A 27,541-nucleotide genomic window follows, 5' to 3' on the forward strand; every position below is an offset into this window, starting at 1 on the left:
TTCTATATAAAGAGTATTATTTTATTGATTTTATTGCGCGCGCGTATCCAATGAGCGCCTCGACACGCGTCTGAACATTTCGCATTGGTCCTTCTTATTTACTTGCACGCACGCGCGCAGATTTCGGGACCGGCGCGCACACCCGCTTTTCTTGGGCGTGACGTCACGAGCGGCCACAGCAGCAGCGACGGCGGCGGCGGCGGCAGTCCGGTGAGTAAAGCGCTCTGCGTGCAGCGCTCTGTACCCCGCCGCTCTTCACCGCGAGACACCGCACCGGCTGACTGCGGGATAAATGAGCATCTAAGGTGAGATTAGTGCAGTGTGATCTGAGGAGAGAGCGATTCAGAGACAGACTGCTCCTAATATTATTACTATTATTATTATTATTATTATTAATATTATGCTTTCACATCATGTTTTATATGTAGATTAGATTTAAGTCAGATTATTGGTTTTTCTGAATTAATCTATTTTCACAAATTTGTCATTTTAGTTTTTACTTTTTGTTAAATCTAGCCTAATTAATTATTATTATTATTTTTAATAATAATAATAACATGTTTTAACCTTAATGTTTAGACTAGATTTTACTAGATTTATCCGAATACTTTCTTAACCTATTTAGCAATTTCTTACTTCCATTCTTACTTTTTATCAAATCCACCTCCATCTGAAACCAAAATACACAACATAAAATGCATCAATTCTTTTAATTATTATTATTATTATTATTATTATTATTATTTAATTATTATTATTATTTATCCATAGTGACTGCACTGCTTATTCCTCACAGGGCACGTCTCCCTCTCCTTTTTTGCCCTCTCCGCTCTTTTGGATGTCATTACGATGGGACTACTTGATGCTCTTAGAGATTTCAGTTTACTGACATGGCTGAGGGAAGAGAGACAGTCCAGGAGGCTTATCCTGCTCATCGTTTTTATTGCTTTGCTATTGGATAACATGCTGTTGACGGTGGTTGGTGAGTAAACCTGTATGTCCACCTGTATCATGGAGATAAACGCTTTGCTCTGGGGGGAAACTATTTAGACTGTGAAAAACTATCTAGGGATGTGTTAATCTCGTTAATGTCCTGGGGAGTGGGCAAGACAGTAAGGCACACAAGCAGGTTTCAGTCCTCCAGAGACATGTCATTTCATGATGAGTCTCACAGTTAATCAGCTGGGTTATATTTACACAGCCTAGTCTGTAATCTGTTTCTAAAAAAAAAACTAAAAAAAACGCTTGCTGATTTGATGACGGAAAAGTTGGCAATAATTATAATTATAATTATGAAACGGATACAAAAAAATTCCACCTGGACTATAATTGTAAGATGATATTGGCTATAAAATAATGTTTCTTTACCTATGATTAAGGTTTTATTAATGACACTCAAATCACACAGAATCAATCAATAATATTTTAAAGAATTATGATTATTATGATCTTGCATTGTTAAAAATCTGACAGATTGAAGGAAACCAGTGGCAATTATGCTGTAGCATAGTGAGGTTTGGGTTTATGGGAGGTGTATTTGGTTTATGGGAGGTGTATTAAGTTTACTGGCATCTACTTGTACCCTTAAAACAATGGTGTCAAACTCGATATACTGTAGTGGCTTGGACTAAATAATTCAGTTACATGACCAATCACACCAATCAACAGCACCACTTAAATGTGTTAATTTGTCTGCATTTGAAAAGCTTGTCGTAAATGAACAAAAGGATTAAACATTGTACTGTATCATCTATAAAAAACACAAACACATTGAACTGAACTACCAACTAAATATGTTATTAGCAAGTAAAAATATGAACTAAAATGATATTAAGGGCGGCACAATGGCTTAGTGGCTTGGTGCACTGTCACTTTGCACGTCCAGGTTCAATTCCTGCGCAGGTTCGATTCCTACCTCTGTGTATATGAAGTTTGCATGTTCTCCCCCAAATTGCCTGTAGTGTGTGTGCACTCCAATAAATTGGCACTTTGTCCAGGGTGTACCACGCACTGTGAATAGCATTAAACGGTATAGACGATGAATAAGTGAGTAAAACAGTGTCATAACTTGATAATAAATAATAAAATATTGAAAATAGAGTATGTTGTTAGTAGCTGTTTTAATGGCCTTGATTTTATTGCTCTTTTCAAAATCTATTACTAGAAAGAAGGCCATTTAAACGTAAAACACAAAGTCTAAATTCAATCTTATTAAATATAAGGTTCTTCTGGCGGATTATCTTTATTCTTTGATGGGACATATCTATCCTAATGGGTGTGATCTGTTCCAGGAAGACTCCACCGCCAGGGTTTGACGTGAAAGAGCATTTATGTAAATCACATACTATAACATTCACATTTACCAGATTTAAACCCATGTGAAGACTTAAAAGAGATTTTAGAGTGATATTTTAGAAAGTGCTTTTCACTACCAAGAACATAGCACTGTGTCTAATTTTCCAATACAGTTCCAGACATTTTAGAATCAATGTCAATGCGCAATGAAGGTATTCTGGTGGTTCACTGTGGCTGAACGTCTTACACTTTATGTTCATTACCTGTCTGCATGTTTCTGCATAAAGTAGCTGGTTTATAAAATAATAATTTAAGTCACTGTAGGTTTTCAGCTATTAACTGTCCGATAGAACTGTATATTCTGCACTAATAAACTGATTAAGGCAGACCATACTGACTAGAAGTTTATTATGTAAGCTATTACTTTTTTAATGGAATGCCAACAGAGCATTATATTACGTGAAACATTACACTGCTTTTGTTGCTTGGCTTAAAGCACAGAACATTAATCACCAAACTGATTTTATCATGTCTGCTTCTGTATCATAACTGCCATTAAAAGTATTTAAATTCATGCATGTGTATCAGAGACACAGGATGTTCATGAAAATCATGACATCGCCCCAAACCTGCAAATATTCTCCAGGAATTACAAACGAAACAGCTTTAAATCATATTTTTAAAGCAGCTTGGGGCAAGTGGATAAGAACAAAACAGAGCCTGTTTTTTCCTCTTATCCTACGTATAAAATGTCTGGATATCAGACATATGGAGGATACTGTTTAAAATCTTGGGTTCACTTTCTAACTTCATTGTAAAGGAATGATGAAGGCGTCCAAAAAATGCATTAATCTCCTTTGAACAGTTGATATTGAGATGTTTCTGCTACTTCTGCTCTGTAAAGACTTCATAACGCCTCTAATTATTAAACGTAATTACCTAATTCCATATGTGTTATTTTATAGTTTTGAAATCCCCAGTATTGTTGTAGAATTTAAAAAAATAAATCACTAAACAAAAACAAAGAAATTTGCGAGTGACCCCAGACTTTGGAACGATAGTGTATGTATGGCTAGTGGTAGCTGAGCAGTTAGTGGTCTATTCTAATGTATGGATAATAGCAGGTTCAAAGCTTAGGATTTAGGCAAGGCTCATAGTCCTTAAAGCGCATATTTTGTTTTATGTACTGTAAATGTTAACAGAATATTAAAAGAAGAAAAAGCCATTATTTATCATATATAGATGTGGTTAGAAGTTTACATACAGTCCTTATGAACATAAATGTCATCTCAACATAATGTACTGTAAAATGTTTTAAAGATTTCTGGTCTTTTTCTGGGGCAGAATAATTACAATAATACATTTATATAAAATACATTTATATTAACATTTATATTTAATACATAAAAAGTTCAAGAATTTGGACCACAAGTTTTAATGCATTTTGGGACTTAAATCAAAATAGTGTCAAGATTAGACGGAAATGAGAATAGGTCAATTTTACCAGAATTGGGGCACTATTTAAGTAAAAAATTAAAACCTGAGTGTTAATCGGCTCCAGGTTCCAAGATATAGCTTCAGATCAAAATAATTCTAAATGACAAGAGGGTGCGCGATTATAACTTTTCTGCAGAATGTGACATAGCAATGAGAATACTGAAACGCCACACCGATCGATATATATATTTATATTTATAGACAGACTATTAAGATAAAATCTCAAAATATATTTTTTTATTTAATATACAAAATTATTCAATTATATTTTTGCCAATCACGGAAAATAGAGATCCTGACGTCACACTGCTTAAGGTTTAGCCATTAAGCCAATCATAAGTTGCACATGTAATGCATCTCTTGCAAATGTAACCTTGGCACAAATGTAGCAAAAGTTATCAGCGTTGTTGAAACACTTTCGAGACATTTTGGTTTCTGAGGGAAAATATCCCACAACTGCTCCTTGGAAATGTTGGGCGTTGACACTTTCACAAGCCGGAAGATGTGACTGTAAGATGTGAAGGTCTGGCCAAGACAAATGTTCTCTGCAATAAAAGACAAATAAATTACAGTTCGGTAATAATCTTTAGTCTGAAAGTGAAAATAAATGCATAAACACACCATGTGTTAATTGTTAAACTTCATTGTGCTACTGTTCTTCCTCGGGAAATTATGAGGCATCATGGACATCAGACGTTCCCCTCCCTTGTAGGCAAATATACAGATCTGTATAAATCTTTATTATAAAATAACTTGAAAACTTTAGCCAACCAGCACCTTCCTCACCTGTTTTCTAATTCATTTAATCAAAATATGTAAGAATTAGCACAGTTCTAGCATAGATTTCTAGCATAGAGGTCAATAATTTCCAAAAATGTGTAGACCAGTGTGCAACTTGGAGATCAGTATAAGGAAAGTCCAAAAATGTTTTCCAATTTCCCAAGCCCAAGGCTCTCTCAACTTCCTGTTAGTGATCATGATTGACTACAGCTGGTAGCTTCTCTGTGCCAACATCAACTGGAAGCTGCTAGAACACCAGTGTCCGTGTCTACACTCGAGCCAAGATACAGATTGTAGATGACCAACTGGACAAAACAAAAGCCATCTGGAGGACGATTTTGACCAGAGGCAAATTTAAACAAGGTGTTCAACCCCAAAAAACATTATAACAGCTGCTAAGACTAGTGGTGGTGGTAGCATTATGCTTTGGGACTTTTTAGCTGCCAGTGGAACTGGGATTGAAGAAAGTGTATCTAATAATAAAGAAGGAGGACTACTTCTTCAGCATAACATCAAATTATCAGCTAGAAGTTTAAAACTAAGACAAAATGGAGAGTTCCAACAAGACAGTGAGCCCAAACACACATCAGTGGCTACCAAAAGCATCTGCTTAAGGTAAAACATGCTTAAGGTAATACTAGTTATTCTGTATGCATGTTTTTATATGTAAAATTTTTACAGTGTTGATCTAAAAAAAATAATAATAATAATAAATAAAATAAAACATATGCACCAAATTTGTCTGGGATACTTCTATGAAAATATATTTGTTGTGCAATCATTCTGCCCCAGAGAAGACCACTTCAATAACCAATTGCAAGCCCCAAATTGTCATGATATGGTATTAGATCATGATGAGTGTATGTCAAGTTCAGACTGAAACTGTACATTGTGCAATGCTGTTCATTACTTCATCTACGCCAGGTATTGTGTAGTTCCTCTGTGATGGCTCTTTTATGACCACAAATAAAGCTGAGCTTCAACTTTTCTTATGTTTACACAACACTTGTGAAACTGTAGTTTCCTATCTTGCTTGTTTTTGGTGTGAAAATACTGTACAGCATTAACGTTTTATATTCACAAAGTTATCATTGGTTAGTCTAAATCTATTACATTTAAACTAATCGTTCCAATAAATAACATTTATAGTTAACGACAGATTTGCTGACATGGACGTTTCTGTCTTGCCACTCACACACCTCTCTCACCTGACAGTACCCATCATCCCCAGCTACCTGTACACCGTAGACGATGAGGCTTCCACTGCACTTAGGAACCACTCCGTCTCCTCTCAGTCTCCATCTGGAACCTTCCAAACCATCGTCTCTCTTTACGACAACACCACTCGGCTGACCAACCTCGTCCCGCAGGTCAGCACCCCAGGCGTGACCTTGCCTCCGACCCCGACCCCAGCTTCCAATGCCTCTGACTGCCCGAGAGCGGACAAGCAGCTCTTAAATGAGAATGTGAAAGTGGGTCTTCTGTTTGCCTCAAAGGCCACCGTGCAGCTCATCACCAACCCATTTATAGGACCTCTTACCAACAAGTGAGCAATCCAGAAACTCACACACTTACTCAGACACAAAGACACATCACACTTAAGACATCTCACAATCGGTGTGCAACCCAGAAACTTAAATATTACCAGGACCCCCAAGAAGTGACTAGCCAACTCCTTGTTTGTTAAATTTGTAAGGGGTACTGTATGTACAGTAAGATTTTTGATTAACTTATCATTACTAGTTAGGATTGATAAATACAACAACAGGATTATTATAGTTTGGATAAACATATCTAAACAATGATAAAAAATATATAGTTTAATTGGGGGGGAAAGCAAGCTTATTTATTTTTACATGTTTTTTCATTTTGTCATAATGTTTGCTGTTCGGTCCATTTAAACTCAGAGTTTGACTTCATACATGTGTATGCTTTCTGCAAAATTGACAGATGACTTACCTTGCATTCCAGAGTCACAATCATGATCTTTGTATGGGTATATAATAAGGATCACTGATGATAATAATAATAATAATAATAATAATAATAATAACTGATATAAGGTTTAAGGGTGTTTGATCTTTTAAAACATCTAAAATCTTGCCTCTTGTAAATTTTATTTTTTAACTTTTAGTTTTAAGTTAAAGTTGCATTGATGGAAATATAGACTAGTGAAATTCAAGTAAACACAATGCAGATAATCACACATTCATTTTTTAAAGAAAAAAAACATTAAAAGAAAATTTAGAAAGAATAAAAAAAATTAGCAAAATGTTCCTTTTTTTATCTCATGTTTCCCTCCCTTCCTAAAACTATCCATATACCATTAAGGAACTTTATGCATCAAATAAGCTTTGTCCAAATGAATTATAATGGAAACAGCCATGCAATGAAGCTGTAACTTATTGTTGTAGTGTTGTAACAGTTTGCTTATCTGTTTCACTGCCTGTATCAACACTGTAAATTATACATGACACATCAGCGCTCAAAAACAGACCCATCTAATACCAGGATAGTTCTATTATGTTTAGTTTATCTCAAAACCAGACTTTGAATATCAACACTTCGACAGAAATTCACTAAAAGGCATTATAAATTTTTTTTTAGTGATTTACCCTTCCCAGACGTATACTTAAATTTCATTAAGTAAAATTAAATAAAATTTAAGCACATTTTCCAGGTATACTTTATGTAGTAAGTGGAAATATTTAGTTTATAAAAAGTATACTTTTTAAGTATATATTTTTTCTTTTATTCTTTTGTGCAACGTCAAGGGGGGAACCTCAAGCATGCAATTAGTTTACATTTAGGTACATTTTGTACTGCAACTATACTATGAAGTATACTATAACTAAACTTGGATAGGTACAAGTTACTGTATGTACTTCTAGCCCACTTTTTAGCTTATAAAAGTATACTTTGATTTATCCTCTCAGTAGTTTTATACTGCAAGTATACAGTATAAAACTGCTAAATTAGTAGCTTACTGAGAGGATACGTCAAAGTATACTTTTATAAACTAAAAAGTGGGTAAAAATGTACCTGAATGTGAACTAGTTGCATGCTTGAAGTTGCACAAAAAAATGACTGCAATAATGCACAGTCATTCCAAATTTTCTTTAGATAAACATCATACATACTTGCAGCTAAATCTTTGTTATTTAAAGTATAGAATGTGGTTTCTATTTAGCTATAACTTTCTATATTTAAAATATTCCTGTAACTGTACTTTAAGTATAACTAATAAACATTACCATTGATAATGCATATAAAAATTTACAAGCTATATTGACTATTAAGAATATATTTATTTTCTTAAAAATGCAATTTTCAAACAAATGTTGCACAGCAGCTAAATTATAACAACTTAGATTGATACTGCAGTTCAAACAAAACACATACTGTAGTATGAACACAATCTTGACCATGAAGATTGATATTAGAATTGTGTGTCATGCATTCTCTTCAAAATCAATTCCTTACTGCCCATAAATAGGGTGTACCTCTCTACATGTTACAAACGTAAATAAACCTACTTTGCTTGATGGATACACCCAAGAGGAAATGAGTCCACTTAGAGTAACATAAATCACATTTAAACCTCTTCTACTCATTAGTGTACCGGGCCGTGTCTTCTCAGCTGAAATTCCAACGAGTAAATATGTCCGTGTACAACATTTAATTTATTGCAGTTACTGCGTACTATTTATTAATACAATGCAGTTTAATCTATCCTGTGCATTATTGCAGTCATTTAGGAGAAAACAGCATTTAAAGCGTTACACTGGAGCGTCTGGAAAACAAACAAAAGCAAACAACAGACTCTTGTTTTCAGGCCCTCCTGTCTCCCCCTCCTCATCTTACACATTAAAACTTTCTTCTCTCGTTTAAACACACACGCACATTAACGGAAAGACTGTTGTTCTCCTCTAAATTATTAAAGCTTCTCTGCTTTTTTTTTTTTATGTTGCTCGCGACAGCGTAACAGCTCGTTAATCCATGCTCGTGTAATGATGAGATGGACAAACTGCTTGATGCCTGTTCTTTTATTTTCTGCATTGTCAGGTTATAGTACAAACTTTCGGGTGGATCCTACTCTTAAATCCAACAAAAAAACTACTGAAGAACAAAACTCAGGCTCAATATCCTAACTTAAATCTCGCATTCGCGTTCACACACACCGGACTGGATTACCCACAATGCATCTCCCACACTGGATTACACTCCCGTAAACAGCGGTCATAAATCAATGTCTCTCTCAAAGTGTCTCTTCTACACTGTTTTATCTGAAATTAGCAATAAACATCGCTAATGACACTCGTGTGAGCGCAAACTAACAGAATCACTGCTGTAAAGTAAAACAAACAAACAAATGAACCAGCACCTTACCTCTGAAAAGATTTGCGACAGAGTTTCTTCGGAGAGCAGAGTGTGTGTCTCTTGCCTTTATTTCTGTGCGCGCTTGTGTGTGTGTTTGTGAATAGGGGTTTCACACACACCCACACACACACAGCCAGCACAGTGTCAAATCACGCTCGCGCGCGCGCGCACACCGCGAGGAAGATAATAGATTTTTAACCTCTGTATTGAGAATTTCTTTTGCTTTACTCGCGCACACACACGTGTGTTATAAGAAACAGTACACACACTGTACACATGCACTTCCGAAAACAAAATAAAATATGTTTTACACACACACAGGGTCATCGTGTTATAGTAAACAGTATACGCGTGCATGGATGTTGATTATACCAGTAAGAGACGAGCACTAAGACCCAGCAGGGGAGACGATTCCGCAGCGCAAGAGAGAGAAAAAACGTTGGCTGAGTTGTGATCACGTGACGCTCGGCGTCAAAACAAGAAGCGCATGCGTGAAACATGTAACCTCGGGCCTCGTAAACCAAGACAATGCTCGTTTTGCAAGTCAAATTTTATTAAAAATCTTTGCTTATCTTGCGGAACACTCATAAACCGCATTACTCGTAATCCGAGGTTCCACTGTATTAGAATACTTCCTAAGGTCAATCAAAAAAGGATTTAGAATATAAAAATGTCCTGAAAAGTACATTCATTTATGCACTCAATACTTGGCCAGGGCTCCTTTATCACAATACAGCATGCTATGAAGGCGATCAACATGTCACACTGAGGTGTTATTGTTGAAGACCAGGTTGATTTAGTAGCAGCCTTTAGCTCATCTGTATTGTTGTTCAGATTCAGGGATGTTGGAACTAATTTTCGAGAGGAGCTGCTGCATTTTTCTCGTGGGGGATTTTTTGTTGTTGTTTTAAAATAAATTGCATAAGAAAAACAACAGATTTTATACTTAAGTATCTCCAATAAGTACATAAATCATAAACTAAAAGCATACATACTGTACATACTTATTTTTTTGTTTAAAAGAAGTATACCATTAGCATATTTAAACAAACTTCATTTTATAAAGTTAGATATTCTGCACACCATAAATATAGTTTTGAGTACCCAGCGAGTTACGGGTCTAGACACCCAGATTTTAGATAACATTTGAGCTTGAATTATTGTGTTAAATATTATCTGTTTTCTACAACGAACAGGTATTTGTTAAATGTCCTATTTCATGGGTAGAAACCTATTTTAGCAGTCCTGCAACACCAGTGTCCATTCTAAGTGTTATTAATGTAGTGTTTTGTCTATTTAAATATGTTTTTGTGAATAGTCTGGCTGTGATGCTGTTATGGCACTGTTAAGTTGTCACATTTCGACAATATTGGTATTCCTATGAACACTCACATGAACAATGTTTTGCAGAATAGGCTACCAGATCCCAATGTTTGCTGGATTCTGCATCATGTTCCTCTCAACAATCGGTAAGTGCTTGACGACTTTTCACCAAACTGATCTATCACAAGGTAATGTTAATAAACATAAATCATAACTTACATATCATATCATATCATATCATATACATCATCTTTTGAAAAGAGCACTTTGCATGTGAAGTCTAAAAAGATTACCAGACAGACAGATGACAAATTCAAAAACAATTCAATGGTTCTGTTATGCTAAGGGGGACATTTCCTTATATTCCTGGCATGGTTAATACAGTACTTCTGACCACAGACTTTATAAATGGATTGTATAAACCCTTGGTGACATCATTCATAGGTTATCTGAAGGGCAGTTTTGAAGCTCAACTGTGGGAGCTCTGGTTGTTGCCATTTGACATGAGCTGACACCTAAACACCAGTTTATCCATAAATGGGTAAATGGGTGGAATGAACAGGGCCCAGCTATGATTAGAACACACCTACTAACTTCAGTTGCAACGAGCTTGCTAGCTTAGCTAAAATGCTAAGGTAGCTAATGTTAATTCATATGCTAGCGTTACTTTGCATTTGATTGAACTCCATCATCCATACCCTACATGTCATCCCTTGTCCACTCTTATATTCCTTGTGGTAGGTTAAGCTATAATAACAGTTAGCTGGTTAGCTAAAGTGACGCAAAGCAGACAACTAGCGGTTTGACACCTGCCATGAAGCTGTCGCTCAAATCTGCCATGCTGACATACAGTGTGGCATACAGACATATGGTCTTAATCATGAATTACATAAAAATTCACACACATGTACAGTTGTCATGGAGGGAAAATCTGGCTATAAAGACCAAAACCGTTCTTTGTACAGGCTACAAAGATGTTAATTTCTGTTTAACTTGGGGGCTCAATGAGGATTGACTCACTTTTTGTTCCAGTTAAGCTAAATAGTTTAATGAAGATTAAAAAAAAACAAAGTAAATCATTTCTGTCTTCACTTAACACACTTAATGTTGTTTTTTCCCCTTTATTTCATCACTTTTCTTTATACACACAATATATGGAAGGTAGTGATCCTGTAGTAATATAATATCTTATATATTATAATGATTAAATAATCATAATCATTGTTTAGTGTTTGCCTTCTCGTCGAGCTACGCGCTGCTGTTTGTGGCCAGGTCCATGCAGGGTGTCGGCTCTTCATGCTCCTCGGTGGCAGGTACGTGAACATTTAAAACCACATATGCATATGTATAGTACTTAAATTTAAGTTTAATGTAATTTTTGGGGGGTGTTTTTTACCTCCTATCAGAGTTTTAAGACTGTCAGTATGTTTGGTACGTGACCCAGAGAATCAATCTCAGGACATTTTTATTGATAGAAACTTCTGTAAGTCACTCTGGAAATTGGGGCCATAAATTTATCTGTGTGTGTGTGTGTGCGTGTGTGTGTGTGTGTGTGTGTGTGCAGGTATGGGAATGCTGGCAAGCGTGTATACAGACGATGAGCAGAGAGGAAATGCAATTGGTATAGCTCTGGGAGGACTTGCTATGGGAGTACTTGGTTTGTATTAACATTTAACATTAATAGTGTGTGTGTGTGTGTGTGTGTGTGTGTGTGTGTGTGTGTGTGTGTGTTTAGACAAAGTGAATCAGGACTTCTCACGATCTATGAGAGAATAATAATTATGTGTGTGTGTGTGTGTGTGTGTGTGTGTGTGTGTGTGTGTGTGTGTGAGACAGTTGGCCCACCATTTGGCAGTGTGATGTACGAGTTTGTAGGTAAAACAGCTCCTTTCCTCGTACTGGCTGTTCTTGCAGTGCTGGATGGAGGTGAGTTAAAACTCAGTTAAAGGTTTTTATTGTTAATTATCAAAAATTGTTCTGAATGATGATGTTTACTATTTCTGATTCACAAATTAGAAATGTAAATAATCTACCAAGCATTATTATTATTATTTAACATTTAACAATGCACCAGAATCAAGCAAAGCTACATTACATTATATATTAATCATATTCATCAACATACTGTAATGTATATGGCAGCACGGCCACATAATGCTTAGCCCTGTTGCCTTGGACCTCCAGTTTACGAGTTCGATCCCTGCCTTGGTTCTTTGTGCATAGAGTTTGCATATACTCTGTGTGCTTGGTGGGTTTCCTCCGGGTTTCCTCCCACAGTCCAAAGACATGCAGATTAGGCTAACTGACATTCTCAAATTGGGCGTAGTGTGTGAAAGCCTGTGTGCATGTTGACTGGAGGTCCTAAACGGTCATAAAACAGGAATAAAAACAACAGTAATCACCATTGGGCCTCCACAGTCCTTAGTTGGACTACAGAGGTTCCTAGATGCATGGGATGATGGATTAACATATGTAGACATGACAAAAGGCCTAACTGAAAAATGAATGAATTAAATCCCAGATAAATTTCTTATTCTTTTCCTTTAAAATATTGTCTGCATGGATCACTATTTAAAACTGAATTGAAAAATAATAATAACTTTCCTAACCTCCTAACTACAGCTTTTAGGAGGTGCTCAGGGCAAAATGGATTTGTTCATATAATTTAATATTACATCATATGTTTTTGTTTTTTTTACACTCAGCTCTGCAGCTGTTTGTGCTTCAGCCTTCTAAAGTTGAACCAGAGGTGAGTAATGAACATTATTGTTGTTGTTGTTGTTGTTTAGAACACTCTGCATCTGAGCTGAAAGTCCCTAGGTAATGGACTAAACTTTATCTTGATGTAAGAAGAAGATAAGATACATCTTTATTAATCCTGAGGGAGATTGCAGCTCTGCAGCAGCATTGAATTACACAGTAACAGACAACAGACAATAAACAGTAGTGAAGCTGAAACAAACACAAGTATTTAGGGTTTGGGTGGGGGGGTATGCAATAAAATGAACCAAATATACAGAAGTACTACGTGTATATGCACATACAAAAATAAATTAGTATGCATAATTGTGAAGCGGAGGTGTATGTCTTGAGAAGAAATTCGGTGCAAATATTGTGGGCCAGCAGCCAATAGAATAACATAAACATAATAAACACATATTCATTGGCAATACTGGACCTGCAGGGAATCAGTGTTGGTTATTATTTTTTTAATTTATTTATTTATTTATTTATTTATTTTGGGGGGGGGGGGGTAAAGTCAAATCAATGGATATAATGGTACATAGTTTAAAAGACGATTGTAAGGTCACATACACAAGGTTTGACACTTTTTGTCCTAACTAGGGTAATTAGTGCTCATGTTATAAGACAAAGTTTTACATTTTGTATTGTTTGTGCTGTGTATGTTTGTATTTCATAGTGATCGTATTTTACATTCACATTTAGGCATTTGGCAGACGCTCTTATCCGGACCGACTTACAAAAATGCTTTGAAGTTTACATTATTGGATTTTAGGTTTAGGGGTCTTAATGGGTAATAGAGATGAGTCAGAGATTAATTTCACTGATTGGTTTCCAATTACAAAGCTTTAACCCCAAAGATTAGAGATGTTACTGCTGTGAATTTGTCTTTTTTAATTGTTATGCCAGTTCCAGCATCCTCCAGTTCTCTCTCTAATACACTTGTCCATCACCGTAGGAGGATGAGTTGTCTTTAAGACCACTGGGACTTCTTGGCCTTGTGTTTGTTCAGCATTGGATCAAGCATTTTGATTTACAAGAAGCCAGAAATGCATTCTTCTTGTTTTTATTACTACACTGAGAACTAGAAAGGATGGGAGGAATTGTACTTTTATATCCTATACTTCATATAAACATCAGGATTTCCACCAGTCAGTTTGAAAGCCATTGATTTTTTTTTTTTACTGTAGTACAGAGAGACAGACCTCCCACACATACACCAGATGCTTCTTCTGACTAGATCAAGATCTGAGATAGACAAAAGAGGAGGGCACAGTGAACTCTCGGCTCATCCATTAGTACAATCACTTTTGGCTTTCGTTAGTGTGGTGTGAACCGTCACAGCGTGTGGCAGACAATGACAGAGTGTAATTTGTGATGGCATATGTCCATAGATAAGCAGTGTGTGTAATAAAGGGGGGCCGGGGTAATAAGAACAGGCTGGGTAATTATCTCTGGTCGCCAGGTGATGCTGTCACAGTGGCATTTACAAAGCACGCTACTTGGATGATGAAACTTGCAATAAAATGAATCAAATTGAATAAATTACCCGTTTATGAGCAATGATTGCATTGCTGATGGGAACAAATAGTTTTGTAAAGCAATTTCTGCAAAATTGGCACTGCATCCCTGTTGACTCTCAAACGTTTTGTAATTTTTTTTATAGTTAATGAAATAAAATCACTCAATCAAATAACTGAGAATTTGAAGTGTATGACATTTCCAAAGAATATTACCTATCAACACTTCAGGGCAATTGTGGATCAGGTGGTTGAGGCTCTGGGTTGCTAATCGGAGGGTCGGGTGTTCAAGCCCCGCCACTCTTGGGTCCTTCAGCAAGACACTTTACCATACAGTCAGTATAACAGCCACTGCATGGAGAGTTGGTGCCAAACCCGGTTGCAAAACATGAGGGTTTCAACAGGAAATAATCATTTTCAATAAATAATTTGATTTACATTCAATGAAAATAAATCAATCGAATTTCTCTATGTACAATTTTTTAAGATGATCTTTTTTTTTTTACTTTCAATTTCAGAGTCAAAAGGGCACGTCGCTGATGACACTCATGAGAGATCCTTATATCCTCATCGCAGCAGGTCAGTACAATATTAACATACAGCCATTACATTAAAACCACCCATGGGTAAAGTGATTAACAACGTCATTACAATTGCATTTTCCAAAGGGTAGGCAATATTAATTAGTTTTGAGGCAGGTCTCGAAGTATAATCTGGCTTGCGTGGACCAGGGCGAAACTGCGATGTCTAGATGATCAGGTCAGATAGATGATCAGGTCAGATTATGCAGTGGCTATTACCTCCCATAAGTGGTGTAAACCAGTCACAGGGTCATTGGCTCCTAAGGCTCCGGAGGTTTGATCTGATACCAGATTGCTGGAAAAGTTAATGCTGCCTTTGATAAAAAGGTAATAATTCATTTTTGATGGAAACTCGGCTCAGCAATAAAAAAAAATCAAGACCCAATTCATTCACATCTGAGCTAGTCGAGTTCTACAGTGAAAGTAAAAGCCTAGTTATAAACCTGCATGAGCTTGGAAAGTGGTTCATCTTTTGTACAGAATTTTTTTGCTATTTTATGTGAAAGACACCAATTAAAAAAAATATTTTAGCCACTTTGACAAAAGCACCATTAAGTCAATGAAATATATGTTTCCCTCCCAGGTTAACATGCTACAGTCTTAAAAGACCGTATTGGCTCATGACCATCAAATACAGTGTATTTATACTGTATGAGAGTAAATTAGGGTGTGGTTTATGTAAATTAGGGTAAATTGGGGTGTGGTTTATGTAAATTAGGCTAAATCAGGGTGTGGTTTATGTAAATCGGGCTACGTTTTGGCGTAACGTTTCACGGATCAGACACATGATTATGTCGTGTGTGTGATGCTACATTAGGAACTGTAACAATTCCTGCATCACAAGTCCATATCTGAGTCATATAGTTTAACACAACCTTCTCTGTGAGGACTGAATAAATGTGAAAGGTCAAGGCAGGATATTACCGCAGTGGAGTGTGTGAGATTGTGTTGTGAGTTGGGGGGTGATGCATGATAAAAAGGGTCATCACTGAGCGATTGAGGAATGATGGGTGGACAAGTGTATGACGGCATGCATGTGAGAGGGACAGAGGCCGAAGGACCTCTGTGAGTGTGTGTGAGAGAGAGAGAGAGAGAGAGAGAGAGAGTGAAGTGGCAGAGAAACACATCTGTGTCACACTCTCTATCCTCCACTTGAATTGCAGCTCTCGTGAGTCGAGGGCCGGCTAATACTGGGTATTATGTGTGGCGAAAGAAATAAGGGAGAAGGGAGGAGGGCAGGAAGACAAAAGAAGGATGTGTCTTCAGAAGACAAGTGTCTCACTCTGTGTGTGTATGTGTGTCTTTCAGGGTCTATTTGTTTCGCTAACATGGCCATCGCAATGCTGGAGCCCGCCCTGCCGATCTGGATGATGGAAACTATGTGTGCCAGAAAATGGCAGCTAGGTAGAGAGCAAATGCACACACACACACAAACACACACACACAAACATGAGTGGCTTTTTGACAAGACACAAAAAAGGGGATGTGCAAAATGAACAATGGAAGATATCAAATTTATAGCTTCAATCAGTAAACATATAAAGTTTTCATTTTCATATTTCAGTTTATGAATACCACAAAACTGTTCAGGTCATTAAAAGACATATGACAATCCATATATTTTTTATTATTATTTGTGTGTTGTTCTGTGGCAATCATTTGGGTGTGTGTATGAGTGCTTCTGAGTGTGTGTGTGTGTGTGTGTGTGTGTGAGATAGATATTAGGAAGAGATACAGGGGGAGATAGGGGAGACGAAGGTGGCAGAGAGAATGGGTGGTGGTTGTTTATAGGGTTGTGGGGTATCAGAAGCATAGCAGGATATTGAAGTGCCACTAGCAGAGAGCAGGGAAGAAGAGAGAGAGAGAGAGGAGGAAAGAGAGAACGTGAGCGAGGAAGAGAGAGAGGAGCTTCATTACTGCGCCTGAGAGACGGCCAACAGGTCTGAGATCGGACTGATAAGGCACCGTCTTATCACAACCTGCATCCTCTCTGTTTCTCTTCCTCCTAGTCTGTATGTGTTCTGATCACTCATCTCTCTCTCTCTCTCTCTCTCTCTCTCTCTTTCTCTCTCTCTCTGTCTCTCCCTCTCTCTCAGGAGTCGCCTTTTTGCCAGCCAGCATCTCTTACCTGATCGGGACGAATATCTTCGCTGTTCTGGCTAACAAAATGGGGAGGTATGGAGGAAATGAATCTTTCTCTTCTCGTCTTATCTTCTGCGTCCTGCTATCTGTTTCCACAGCCATTCAGCAGTTGAAATGAGTTTCGCCTCAGCTTTTTCGAGATTTGCTTTTTAATAAAGACCCACCAACAGTGCAAATCTGTATTGACAATGTCATATTTTGCTTTGCATTTTACATGTACTGTAGTATGTGGCACCTTTCTGAATGAGTGTGGTGGGTCACATGACTGGTCACATACAATCTGATACTGGAAATCATAATGTGTTTATGTAAAATATATAATCACAATATAATTATATAAAGTATAACTTGTCAAAAAAATTAAGTGGACAGTTAGTCCTGGTTTGATGTGAACACCCCTTGTGTGCATATGAATGGTCAACATCAAACCGGGACTAAGTATTCCCATAATTTTTTAATTCCAAACCATGGAGACCCCACCCTGCAACCCACAGCACCCAAAGGTACCGCTGCCAATGTCCTGGTGCCAGACCTCCAGAGTCATTGGGAGCCCTGCTCCAAGACAAAAGAAGAACCCATACAATACAAAACAATACTGGGCATATGTTTTGCTTTGTAACGTTATCTCTTCATTATATCATTATATACGCCTATATATGCCTGGCCCAAAAAAACATTTCAGAACGGTCAAATTATAGGCCTGCAACAAGCACCAAAAACAATGAAGGAGATTTGAAATGACTGGAATTGGGTTAAGAGCTGTGCAACACATGATTAAAACCTGTAAGGACAGTGTTGAAGAACTGTGGTCTGAAAAAAATCATGAATGGAGATTACTTAAACACATAACAAAGATGCATGGTAAAAAAAAAAAAAAGGCAGTAGAAATCACAACTATGTTTATTAAAGTAAGAGCATTTCCACATGCAAAATGGTCAGGCACAGGTTTGGGATTAAACAGCTATGTCGTCATAAGAAAACAACTTGAGTTTTGTTAGGTCTCGGCAATAAAATGATGCCTGCTGACAACCTGAATGTACTAAATGGTTATCACATCTTGTCTTTCCTAATGCAGCGGGAATATTCCAGCATTTAGATGGTGAAAGTGTGTTTCTATAAGCATAAGGAATCATTTTCACAGATGAATTCACCATGACACTGGTCATACCGTAATCAACGCTTAAGGCCGTCAATGAACCCTTGGGGTGTGTGACTTGTTCTATGTATGAGCATGTACAGTGACTATGTTATATGAAGATGGTTTGTTCTATGTGGATGTTGCGCAACATAGGGAATTTAACAGACAAAGAGTAAGTAGCAAAAAGATGACTAGCAAATAGATAGCCAAAAGCTTTTTAAAAATAAAATAAATAAATAAATAAAATACAGTAATACAGTCTTTCTGATGGTACAGCCATACTGTATGTGATAATAGGTAGAGAAAGGTAATTAAAACCACAATTGAATTAATTTGCTCTAAAGTAATTAATGAATTAATAAATTAGATCCAAAATTTTGTAGTTTTCTCTTGACATTCATTCTGTTCTGATGTCTTTGCTAGTTTGCCCTCTGGCATTTTGTCCTCCTTTTCCATAGATATGTCCGAACTGTGTGTGTGTGTGTGTGTGTGCATGTAAGTATGTATCCAATGATGTAGACTTTAAAGCACTTTTTGTAAGTCGCTCTGGATAAGAGCGTCTGCCAAATGCCTAAATGTAAATGTAAATGTAAATGTGTGCGTGGTAAAGTTTTAGCCCCCTGAGGTTAGACATAACACAAGCTTTCGAATGGAAGATATTATCTTCGACTGCATCCTCTTTGGTTGTATATATGTTCCTGTTTGGCATTGCTTTTACAAAAATAAGTTTCTGTTCCTTGCAATTTATTTCTGATTATTGTTTTTATCTCTATTTATTTACTTCAGTCATGTTCTTTATTCTCCTTACTTCTCTTTTATTCTTTAGATGGCTGTGCTCGCTCATAGGAATGCTGCTGGTTGGGATCAGCATTATCTGTGTAAGTTAAAAACAAACTAACAAAAAAACATAATTTAGGATAGTTTGTTTATTTACATTTTTGGGGAATCATTTTCATCACCAGCCTTGATCTTATAAAACTGTTCCGACTGGGAAGGTTTAGAAAGGCATGTTCCATTAGAACTTTCTAAGCAACCAGAAGAATGAGCGGAGAAAGAAGCTTGACCTAATGTACCTGTATGTCATTTTTATTTCCTTCCCATAATACCTCTTTAACACAGGAAACTAGCATTAGTCTCCACTCACCATAACATAAACATTATTTAGTCATTAATGGAGAAACAGGCAGTGAGGTTTGAGAATAGAGATAGAGAGAAGGAATGGGTCCATAAACGCGATCTGACTCTCTGGATCACTCTCTCTCTCTCTCTCTCTCTCACTCTCTCTCACTCTCTCTCACTCTCTGCCCAGGCCACTTCCTGTCAGATAAGACGTCAGACCTTTCCATTAAAATTGTTTATTGGATTAACCCCTGCATAATCGTGTGTGTGGTGTCGGGAACAGTGACTTAAAAAGGCCTGGGAAAAAACAACGGGGTTATAGAGGACATTGTATCTCTCGTTCTCTCTCTCTCTCTCTCTCTCTCTCTCTCTTTCTCTTTCTTTCTCTCTGTTTGCATCACTCCAGGATTACATTATTATTATTATGGCTAAATCTGTTTTCACCTTGTTTATTTGGGATTCGTTCTGTATTTGTAACTTCACAGGTGCCTTTTGCGAAAGACATCTACGGACTTATACTGCCAAACTTCGGGGTCGGTTTTGCGATTGGTGAGCTGGACATTGATTTATTTTCTTTATAGCTCTGTATTTAAGTTGTTCCTTTTTTATATTAAGGCACTTTTTCAAAAATTCTCAGGGAATTTCTTGCCATATTTTTTTTACGGTTCAGACCACATGAAAGCAATGTGATTGGCAAGGATGACAAAGATGTTTCTTTGTTTTAGAAGGATCAAATTATTGTCCTGCATCAAGTAAAATTTAATTTAAGATTGCTGGAATTCCTAATATTTGGTTTAAAATGGAGGAAACCCTGGGCATTCCGAAACAATCACATGCTCCCTCTAGCGAATGTTTCTTTAAATCTGACATTCAATATATTTTTTTAAATTCGCATTATTAAAAACTGGAAAAATAATGGTCTGCGATGGATTGGCCCCCTGTCCAGGATGTGCCCTAAGCCTCCTGGGATAGACTACAGGTCCCCTGCGACCCTGAATACAGGATAAAGCGATATAGATAGATGATGAGTGAGTGAGTTAGAGTCAGGATAATGGTGACCCTTCATTTTCAAGAGCAAAATGGTTTTTTTTAATGATTGTGATTGTAGATCACTTTTGTAGAACTTTTGTAAAATCAATCAGTCAAAAAATTTTTGTTTAAGTAATTTCAAAAGAAGATCAGTATCAGCCCTTAGTTACAGTTGAACATAAAGCTATAACACAGGAAGGAGTTTCTTAATAACATGACAGGCATTTTGTGTGCAGGTTTTTTTTTTTTTTTTGGTCCTAAAACAGTTTTTAACTAAATAAGACAGTCACTGGTGCAGGGGAAACATTAAACACAGTTTAGCAAACTGCAATTCCTTAATAAATTAAAAAGTTTGGTATTAACAAACTGTTGTGGAATAAGATAAATAAAACACTTCAAGACATGATTTTAATTATGTGCCCGGGACTTTGTTTGCGTTAAATTTCATTGCACACTCATAAGTGCGTTTTGAAAAATACACACCGCCATCTGTTGAATTTTGGAATGAACTAAGATTTTCACGTTACCATGAAGTGCGCGGAAGGAATGTATGAGATGGCTTTTATTGAGCAGGTTTCAGTTGCACACTCATAAGCACATATTAAAAATGTACAGCGCCATCTGTTGAATTTTGAGATGAACTAATGATTTTTTCAAGGAAGATTTTTTTATGGTACAAGGGGGCATTTTTGATTTAAAATTCAGATAGCATATCTTCTCTTCATGTGGGCCGAGTGCGATAAAACAAAGCCTGTATTTTACTACAAGCTCAGCCAAATACAACTGTGAAAACCCCATTAAGATTCATTTTGTAGTTCTTACGAGATGCATGCACAAATAAACAGACAGACAAAAAAAAATCCAATGTTCTATTACTTATATTACAGCCAAGCAAGTTATTTCTTCAAAAATATAAACTATGCAGTTTTATTATATGTATAGATAAATTACATTCTGGGTGGTAACAATGTTAAAACTCTAAAAAGAGTGTATGTTGGGCTGCTTCACATCCTTGTGTCACTGATTATCTCCCAAGCATTTTTAAATTATACTTCATAAGAATTCCTGTCCAGTAAGCCAGTCTCGTATATTATATTTAACTAATGTATAGATACTTTTTATGATAGATAATTATAAACATTAATACAAGTTAAATTAATACATACACAAAATCATTTATACCAGTTACAACAGGTTTGTCTCAGCTGATTGCAAAAGTGTTTGTGATTAATGACCAAATTGGAGCATGGAGCATTAACCTTGTTCATTCTACATTTAAATTTGTCAGATTTGTTAGGTCATGTGTTATACCGATTAGTTTGACACACTAATTCACTACTATTCTTCTGCTGTGTGTGCTAGGCATGGTGGACTCCTCTATGATGCCAATCATGGGCTACTTGGTGGACCTGAGACATGTCTCTGTATACGGCAGCGTGTATGCCATTGCTGATGTGGCCTTCTGCATGGGCTTTGCCTTTGGTGAGAAGCCGATTTCAACTAAAAACAGTAGGAATTGTAGGAAAATGACTTTAAACACAACTAGACATCACAGGTTCAAATTACAATGCCCTTTCTTATACATTATTATTTCTATTGTAATAACACTTGCTATACTGACATTTTCTGAGGTTTTGCCATTTTAGGAAGGAGTCTCCAGTTTTAGGGACCCCGCTGTTAGCTTTGCAGCTTCAAGCTACATTTTCTTAAAATAACTTTAAGAGAGCAAAAATAAAAGTGGCTTTTAAGGGAATGGCTGTTTGTAGCTGACATTCTACAACATAAAATGAAATATAAAAAGATATGTTTTTTGACAGCAAAAAGAGATGTCTATTTTGGCAGTTGTGAGATTTTTTTTTTTTTACCCCACCCAAAACTCACGTTCCAAAGTTTTTTTTTTTCCCTATAAATAAAATATAGTTGGATATATAGTAGATATATATTTGATATTGCTGTAAAAATGTTTAAATATAGAATATACAAATTTGATTTGGTGTATGAGGAATTAACACAGGATATATTGTTTCAAGAAAGTAATTGAGTTATTATTATTTTTTATGGTGCAGGCCCATCAGCCGGCGGAGCTATCGCACGCAGTATTGGGTTCCCTTGGCTCATGACTATCATTGGCGTGGTGGACATCCTGTTCGCTCCACTTTGCTTCTTCCTCCGCAACCCTCCAGCCAACGAGGAAAAAATGGTGAGAGCCTTTTACGGTGTGGTATTGTGTTAAAATATTGTTTATTCTACTGTACAGTTATTTTATTAATCCATATTGATCTTTTAGAGAAATATTTAAAAACAAACAGTTTTCCTATTAATTTCTATTAACTGTGACACATAGCATAGAGGTTTTTACAGTAGACGAGTAGACCTAAATGATTATTTATGTTAGACTATGGTTGTGCAAACATATGTACTGTACAATGTATTTGGCTTCAAATGTGTACATGTGGAAAATATGGGTAAATGTATCTGTGTGCATGAAGTATGTTTTATGAAGTCATTTAATCCAATGAAGAAATAAGAGACCAGTTTGTTTTAAGCAGAATCCTATGTCACTTGTAGTTGTAGAAATCTTTACAGCAAATTATTAGGGCATTTTGCACACATTTGTATATTAGGCCATTTTTAATGAAAAAAATAGAAATAAATTTTTTTTCATATTTTCCACATTATATTGTAGTGGCATATCGCCACTAGCCATGTCACCATCTTATCACATCACAGCTTCTACCTGGAGGCACAGTGGCTAACCTTTGCTAGCAAATCTTTATAAGTAGCAATTCTAGCATTACAGATACATATAAGTTTGGAAAATCTGCCAAAATTTTTTTTTTTTATTTACAAAACAGTCAGTGACCTCTTGTTTTTAACAATGTTAACTAGTTTGCTAGCAATTCGAGATTATGGTTTTAACTGTATAAAATTTAAGAAGCTAGATTGCTAGCAACTGTCATTTTTGTTCTTCACACCCACAGTATTGGTTTTAAATGTAAAAATGTTTCCCTACTTTTAAATAGCTTGGCAGCCACATTGGATACTTTTATAAATAATATATTTTCTTCAACATTTGTGATGTTATAATTACTAATTTCAAACAAATTAATGCGTGTTAGTTGCTAGCAAACCTAGCTAGTGGTTTGAATTAGCTATTCACAAATAGTTTTTTCATTTGAAACTGTAGCTAGACTGGAATAGTTATTCAAGAGAGCATGTAAGAGAATGCTACTGTACACAATTCTAATTAAATATGATAGGTTTCAGAACAGGATATTTGCTAAGCATTTTAAATAAATTGACTAAAAGACAATGAAATGGAGACAAATTTCGCCATGTACTGTAGAATCAGATGGGTAATGAGAAGGGCAGCGCTCCATGTGACGGGCTGACTTTTTATAAAGTTTGACCTTTTACAGTGATGTGTTTAAAGGGTTTACAGGGTTTAAGGACAGAACATTTATTCATTTTTGCTTTTTTTCCTGTAAGTACCATGCTAATATTAATCCTAAGTGAATTGATCTTAATAATCAAATCTTTCAAAAGGCAATAAGTTACTTTACCAGTGTCTTTATTTTGTCTGATTTAAAGCCTTTGACATAATCAAATATGATCAAAATGGAAAATGATGTTGCATAATAGATACGAGCGAAAAGATTGCCCAGAAAGCCCTTCAGCAAAGATCAAAGAGTGATGCTGATTGGAACAGACACGCACATTTGCTCTCAAATACATGCCGTGATCAAAGCTTCATGGCGTGTGTTCTTTTTCAACAAGGGCTCCACATTGGCTCTGAAGAGGATTTTATGTATATATACATATATTGTGTCTACAATTCAGAAATCTTAAGAAACTACTCTTAAGAAACAGTGTTTTCCAGGATGAAAATGATGAAAACATAACTGAAGCTGGCAGGGATTTAACTTAAAAAAGTTAATTTAAATTGTGTGATTTTTAATTAAAAAAAAAAAAAAGTAGTAGAGTTCTCCTAGAAACTTGAACCTGATTATATGAAATATAGAAAAATTATATGACAGAGGATGAGAGAATTGATGCAGTTTTAAATACAAATTTATTTTGATTAAATTTAAAGTGGTTTTACTGTTTAAAATTAAATTCAGTGGTAACTCATGTGTATGGATAAACGTTTTGCATCTTTATTTTTAAATGCAATTTTGCTCAACAGAATTTTGATTGATGATTTGATTGATTAGTCTGTAGCACTTCTGTTGTGTGTTTTTTTATGATCTGAAACAACAAGAACCTATAAATTAATAGAATTATCAAATAACTGTTTTCTTCTTCTCCATGTTTTTTGTCTCTTTCTCAGGCCATCCTGATGGATGTCAATTGTTCGATGAGGACACGTTCCTACTCCACCCAGGGCTCCAGCTATCAGATGGGAGATGACATGGACATGGACAGTCCAGAGTAGATGCCTTTACGCTCTCTGACCTTTGACCCCATAACTCCTAGCTGTGTATACTGTATGTGTCTTTCTAGAGTTTATTTTGCTGTATTAAAAGGAAGGTATAGGGACTTTTAATAGAACCATGTGGCTGAACCTTGTGAGGATATGTCCCTAACACTTAGTGTTGTTTCTTCTGCTCAAACCAAAGCCGTTGTCATTGTCCTTTAAAATTAGAGTGAAAGTGGCACATCGAATCAAACCAACAGCCTTAGCTACATGCTCAGTGGGGTCAAACATTCGGAAACAGGGTCTTTAAAGTCGGGAAGGAAACGAGTAAAAAAACATTGGGGTGGGACGGTGTGCAGTATGGTAAGATAAGGAAAAAAAATAGTTTAGTGAATAAGTTTTAAGGTTATCAGATCAATATTTTTCCCCACCCCAAGTTCATTAAAACATCACATTACCATCAAAATATCTTCTTTTTAGTGGTTGGCACTGTGGCCTTACACCTCCAGGACCAGTGGTTCGATTTATATACGTTAAACAATCATGTCCATAAGTATTTAAACAGCAACACAATTTGGATAGTTTTGTCTCTGTGCTTAAATTCAAGGAGTTTAACTAAATAATGCTATACCTAGGCATAAAAAAATGACAGCCTTTTTTTTAACATCCCTCCATTTTCCAGGTTTAAAAGTAATCGGACAAACCAATATAATCATAAAAAAATGTTATACCTGGATGCAAATCTTTTCTGCATTCTGTCTTCAGTGTCAGCTTCAGGAAATGAAAAGTTGAGGCCAGGTAATAAATGGCTGTATTCTAAAATTGTTTAGGCAATATTTCATTAAATCCCTTGAAATGAAGGTAAAAGTCTGTACTTTAATCAAATCTTAATTGCTTCATGGGAAATCCATTTTAATGGTGTACAGAGGCAAAAATACATGCCTAAACACTTACAAGCATGATTGTATGTTCTTCATTTACAAAGACAACTTGTTTAAAAGGCACCACATTATGGAAACAGCTGCCATTTTAAAATTCCTTCGAATATTATTTTACATTTCCTTCCATCAACTGAGAGAATTCATTATTTTGTAGTAAATTCCCTATGGTGGCTTTAAATTTAAATTGAACCTATGATGTCCTTAAAATTGAGGGTCACCATGAAATACACTTAAAAACCTCAAAGATAAAGAAGCTATTTTAAAAAGATCCAACAGGAGTTACATTTTGAACAATGCACTATTTGGAGGCAACGCAGCTACACATGGCACAAAAGTGGTTGATTTCTGTCTCTGTTTTTTTGTGGAAGGGGAAGTTAAGGAATGAGGAAATGTTCGGCTAAAACGAATTATATTTTACCTCGAAATGGCCTTACAATGTTTTCTTTATATACCGAGGGGTGACTGTTTTACAAAGACCACATGTCAGGTTTCATTTTGTAATACGAAATGCTAAAACGAGCATAAACTGAGTAAAGTGTAGAAAGAGAGGAAGAGAAGAAACATTCGTAGTCAAACTGAAGTTCATGTGATGTTTACATTCAGTGTTGCCTTCAAGCTCAACTTGTTTGTGGGCTCATTACCTGTTGCTGTCTGTTCAGGCCTTATACGTGAACGAACGATTTTAAGATGTCTATGTCATATTATTTATTATCGTGACAAATAGAAATTTACTCAGTAAAATATTTAGATCATAAAATGACACAAAAAGGCACAATATAGCTCGTCATTATTATGAATATAGGTTGTGTTTGTAAGCGTGTCCTCCCTTCGGGTACGAATTCCACTATGTCCAATAAATGATGTATGATGTTAACATCTTGTATGCAGTGATGAGAGATCATTTGCTCACTTTTAGTTCAGTCCAAAAGTAAACACACTGCTGTAGAAGATCTTGTTATAGTGCCTAAGTTTAATTAGATTCTATTCTGATTTTAAAAGTGTATATAGTATATATATCTATATTTTAGTAAGCACATGTGAAATCGTTTCTTAAAGATGTCTACTGTTAGTTGTGCTATTTTTTTTATGTCTACTGTTTTTATGACAAATAGGAACCTTATATTAATGCATAAATTGTCATAAAAGCCATGTGACAATTGTTCTTCTAGACTTTAGCTGTTCCATTATTTCATTTCAGGTTTGCTTTCTGTTTTTGTGATGGAAGGAGCTCTAAAACGGGAGGTCTGGAGAAGCAGAATCTGTTATATGTTTATGCCTTATAGAGCACATCTAACATCTCTTAATTAGATCTGAATTGGTATGAAGCATGTATGGTTAAAGTGTGTGTGCAGGGTTGCCATACTCACTGACAATTCAAGCTTCTACGAAACACAGTTAAATCATACAACAATGCAACTTTATTCTAACTGATTCTTAGGTTATTATAATTTTTTAAAAATAGTGCTAGCCTTTACCTTTTATATTTGTTTAAATATATATTACTGAGCTGACCCTGGAACACTTCCATGTAAAATGTTATAGCCTATATGATTTCAAGCAAATATCAGATTTACTTATATAAAAATTTTTATTTAAAAATATGATGGCTGTACCAAAAGTAATGCAAAGGTTAGGCC

General features: G+C 36.0%; 1 protein-coding gene across 2 annotated transcripts; it reads left to right on the forward strand.

Moving 5' to 3' along the window:
* The first annotated feature begins 217 nt into the window (after nt 1-217).
* Nucleotides 218-25,619, forward strand: slc18a2 (solute carrier family 18 member 2). 2 transcript variants are annotated; one of them, XM_053510141.1, is made up of 16 exons: nt 218-305; nt 772-982; nt 5,788-6,118; nt 10,363-10,421; nt 11,505-11,588; nt 11,840-11,932; nt 12,112-12,201; nt 12,981-13,024; nt 15,056-15,116; nt 16,427-16,522; nt 17,215-17,293; nt 19,225-19,276; nt 20,003-20,066; nt 21,909-22,028; nt 22,613-22,746; nt 24,877-25,619. In XM_053510141.1, exons 2-16 carry the CDS (start codon nt 850-852, stop codon nt 24,979-24,981), a joined length of 1,545 nt encoding a protein of 514 aa, XP_053366116.1. In that variant the 5' UTR covers nt 218-305; nt 772-849; the 3' UTR covers nt 24,982-25,619. The 2 variants fall into 2 exon arrangements, with proteins under 2 accessions (XP_053366116.1, XP_053366115.1); XM_053510140.1 differs by having other exon boundaries at nt 797-982.
* The last annotated feature ends 1,922 nt before the right edge of the window (nt 25,620-27,541 follow it).

The sequence above is a fragment of the Clarias gariepinus genome, chromosome 13 (genome assembly GCF_024256425.1).
Source record: "Clarias gariepinus isolate MV-2021 ecotype Netherlands chromosome 13, CGAR_prim_01v2, whole genome shotgun sequence".
NCBI lineage: Eukaryota > Metazoa > Chordata > Actinopteri > Siluriformes > Clariidae > Clarias > Clarias gariepinus.